We start from the raw sequence: 1,432 nt of genomic DNA, 5'->3' as shown, positions 1-1,432 counted from the left end.
ACCTATGTCCTTGGCTCAATTCCATCATTGCTTTGCTTTGCTTGTGTTTCAGCCAGATTGTTGAAATGCAAGTTTTAATAGTGCAGTGTCTTTTTGATGTGATGTTTAAGCCATTAGTCCCATGTGCAATATGGCTCATGTGTACTCTTCTAAAAAGAGTCTGCCGGTGTATTGTCACCAGAAGTACGCCACTGAAAATTGGCTTACCGTATATTTCCATGTATAAGACAAGGCTTAAAATAGAAAATTACGATTGAAAAGCAAGGATTCGTCTTATACACGCAGCAAATAACAATTTTTTATTTTTAAATCATGTTTTTATTATGTGCGGATCATCTGTAACATGCAAATTTACTAATGAAATGAAGCTACTAACAGTTAGTATGAATGAATGCATTTAGGGAAATAAGATTTTGGTGAACATTTAACCCATAAAATTGTATTATTTGGAAGATTAGCCCTACATTGGGCTTCGTTTTCAGCCAGCTAGATGCAGTATCGAGATCATAATAGTAGCAAAAAAAAGTAGGTAAAAAAGTAGATGAAATAGGCTGTCTCTTATACACATCTAGATGTGTATAAGAGACAGAGTGACATTCAAAAATCATTGTCTTATTTGCAGATTGCTTTCTACCCAAGTACAAATTCCATTTAACGGTATGTCGGTTAACCATGACCGTGTTATATTTTACTTAAAAAAAATTAAATCAAATTCAGTAAATGCAAAGCACTTCTTTGATGCTAGGCACTTTACTTAAGAGGATGCGGAGCCGTCAACAACAGCAATTCAGGTTAAGCGCCCTATTGTTTACTGTGGTCTTCACGCTCTGATGAGCACAGAACCACCGTCCACCCGTCCTGTTGCGTAAAGTGCCTAATGTCTCACACTCTCAGGTACATCTGGGGACACAGGGAGTGCAGCCATACAGGGAGTATGTGAGAGCAAGTGGATTGATATTATCATTCTTCTACCGAATGGTGGTCGTTGCTCAGAGATCCAGGAACTACAGATGACCACAGTTATCAAAGACAATGTTCATAATTTCTGTGGTAATTTTCTTAATTGTGATTAATGAAGTTAGATACTCACACACATTCAGGAAATCTACATCGATAATGAGAGATATGATGAAAATATCACCACTACCACCAACACCAACACTGCCACCAACACCAACACTGCCACCAACACCAACACTACCACCAACACCAACACTGCCACCAACACCAACACTGCCACCAACACCAACACTGCCACCAACACTGCCACCAACACCAACACTACCACCAACACCAACACTGCCACCAACACCAACACCAACACTACCACCAACACCAACACTACCACCAACACCAACACTGCCACCAACACCAACACTGCCACCAACACCAACACTACCACCAACACCAACACCAACACTGCCACCAACAC

The 1,432-nt window shown here is 40.3% G+C and overlaps 1 protein-coding gene across 1 annotated transcript in view; it reads left to right on the top strand.

The window, feature by feature from the left end:
- The first annotated feature begins 643 nt into the window (after positions 1-643).
- The window catches only part of LOC117123653 (threonine synthase-like 2), a 4,653-nt gene continuing 3,864 nt past the window's right edge, over positions 644-1,432 (top strand). Inside the window, exon 1 of the mRNA XM_033269653.1 lies at positions 644-1,050. Coding sequence (XP_033125544.1) covers positions 1,011-1,050 — 40 coding nt within the window. The 5' untranslated portion in view covers positions 644-1,010. The remainder of the gene's footprint in view (positions 1,051-1,432) is intronic.

The sequence above is a fragment of the Anneissia japonica genome, unplaced genomic scaffold (assembly GCF_011630105.1).
Source record: "Anneissia japonica isolate Jap-2015-1 unplaced genomic scaffold, ASM1163010v1 scaffold287714_len2871179_cov188, whole genome shotgun sequence".
Lineage (NCBI taxonomy): Eukaryota > Metazoa > Echinodermata > Crinoidea > Comatulida > Comatulidae > Anneissia > Anneissia japonica.
The sequence above is the reverse complement of the archived record's forward strand: the minus strand, read 5'-3'. Positions and strand labels throughout refer to the sequence as shown.